General features: G+C 38.7%; 1 protein-coding gene across 1 annotated transcript in view; it reads left to right on the forward strand.

Moving 5' to 3' along the window:
- The window catches only part of LOC139250282 (protein MON2 homolog), a gene marked incomplete at both ends in the record, with an annotated part of 11,380 nt that extends 9,975 nt beyond the window's left edge, over positions 1 to 1,405 (forward strand). The window contains 2 exons of the mRNA XM_070872773.1: positions 1,149 to 1,222; positions 1,315 to 1,405. Coding sequence (XP_070728874.1) covers positions 1,149 to 1,222; positions 1,315 to 1,405 — 165 coding nt within the window. The remainder of the gene's footprint in view (positions 1 to 1,148; positions 1,223 to 1,314) is intronic.
- Positions 1,406 to 2,066: the final 661 nt, after the last annotated feature.

A 2,066-nucleotide genomic window follows, 5' to 3' on the forward strand; every position in this document is an offset into this window, starting at 1 on the left:
AACCTGAAATAACACAAACTTTTCAAAAAAAAATATTTTAAAATATACTTTCTTAAAAATTGTGATTTTTATCATAATGGAGAAATTTGACATTCCACAAAATTAAAATTTGTTTTTCAGGGCCATAACATTTGTTTAGCAGTCAATATGCTGTTAAAACCCCAGTTACACCTAATCCAACAAGGTTTAACATTTAATGGGATATTTAACAGCGATATTACCGCGGAAAAGCCAAAGGGCTAGAAATTCTTTTTTTGGCCATAGCAGTATTTTATCGGAATTTATCGCCAAAAATACCGCTAATCACACCACCATTTTTTAAAGGCTTAAGTTTCGTCACAAAATGCGCCCAGCGGTAAAAAATATCGGCATTGCACGAGGATTTGCGCCGGAAACCATGGTCCTCACTTAATTTAGTCCGAGGCCGATTACCGCTGAGAGAGGCCTTGGAAGGGAGGAAAACACACACAAAAATAGCAAAAAGCAAAAAAATCACAACACATTTACAAGACCCTTAACTAAGTAATCGCTGCAAGAAAATTTAAAAATAAAAACTTGAACTTGCCTTTTTTGCAGATCTTCATATGTACTGCCGTTTTTGGGTCCGCAACGCAGGCTTTTCTCAGGCGCTTTTTTTCAACCAAACGACCAATTTAAAGCGATAGTGTTTTATTTCATGCACGCCGGCGGTCCGCTTTTCAGTGGTATTTCGAAACCGCCGGTGCTAGACTTTGGCCAATTTACTGATCACCTTTTACCACCAAAAACAGCGAAATATCGCCAAAAAAATGGGCGCAAGGCTGGGGGGGGGGGGGGGGGCCAGTGAATGACTGGCTGCAGCAACAGGATTTCCACGTTCAGATGTGCAAGCGCTACATCCTGAAGCTACAGTCAGTTTCAATGGAGTAATAACGATGAATGCTGTTAATTTGCCATTATTACCCATTGCAAATTCCGACCCATTAAATAACAATTTTAAATTTAATGTCTTCAAGTGATTTTTAAAAATCTTGGAGTTCAGAACATAACACTTGAGCTACACTCTGCTGTTAGGCTTTTATAGCACTATATGAGCTTGTTAGCCTGCCTTCTTGTTCATGCTATATATTGTATAACTAACTAATTTATGGTTTTAACCCTCTTTTTAGGTTTTGACCACTGCTGTCATGACTGATTTGCCAGTGATTTCAAACATACTTTCAAGACTGTTCGAGAGTTCCCAGTGAGGATTGTCTCTTGATAAACAAAATTAGTCATTTTATTATGGGCTATTGCAAACAGTTTGATAGCTTGTGTTTTACATCTCTTTTGAAGGTATCTTGATGATGTATCGCTCCATCATTTGATAAATGCTCTGTGTTCCTTATCGGCTGAAGCCATGGATATGGCATTTTGGAACAACAAGGTACGAATGAAAAGTATCTATCGTTGCTGGCTCGTTGTGTTTATAGTTACCTTGAGAGCTGCTGTATAAATAATCAAATGTTTCTGCCACTGGGGTTTCTGTTTAACTATAGTTTTCAGAACACATTTCGAAATCTCTCACGGGGAGAGGAAATCTGTGGTCGTTTGCAGAAAATTAGGAACTGAGACCATGAAAAAAAATGTTAAATAAGAGCAATGAAACTTTCTTACAACCTTGCATTTTTTTGCTGGACACTTGATTTATTTTAAACATGCTCTAAAACACTATTTTGTAAACCATATTTTGCTGCTTCTCACTAACTTTCACTGCTCAAATTGACACTAACTTGTTTTCCCCCACCCAAGTTAGAATTTTTACCTGATATTCAGTGATAGTTTCTTTCAGATAACCGTCACTGAGAATCGTAGGAGTTCACAGCACAGAAGGAGGCCTTTCGGCCCATCGTGTCTGAACCGGCCAAAAAAGAGCTATCCAGCCTAATCTCACCTTCCAGCTTTTGGTCCATAGCCTTGTAGTTTACGGCACTTCAAGTGCATATCCAAGTGCTTTTTAAATGTGATGATGGTTTCTGCCTCTACCACCCTTTCAGGCAGTGAGTTTCAAGATCTCCACCGACCTCTGGGTGAAAGAAAACTCTCCT

Source organism: Pristiophorus japonicus, unplaced genomic scaffold, assembly GCF_044704955.1.
Source record: "Pristiophorus japonicus isolate sPriJap1 unplaced genomic scaffold, sPriJap1.hap1 HAP1_SCAFFOLD_3637, whole genome shotgun sequence".
Classification (NCBI taxonomy): Eukaryota; Metazoa; Chordata; class Chondrichthyes; family Pristiophoridae; genus Pristiophorus; species Pristiophorus japonicus.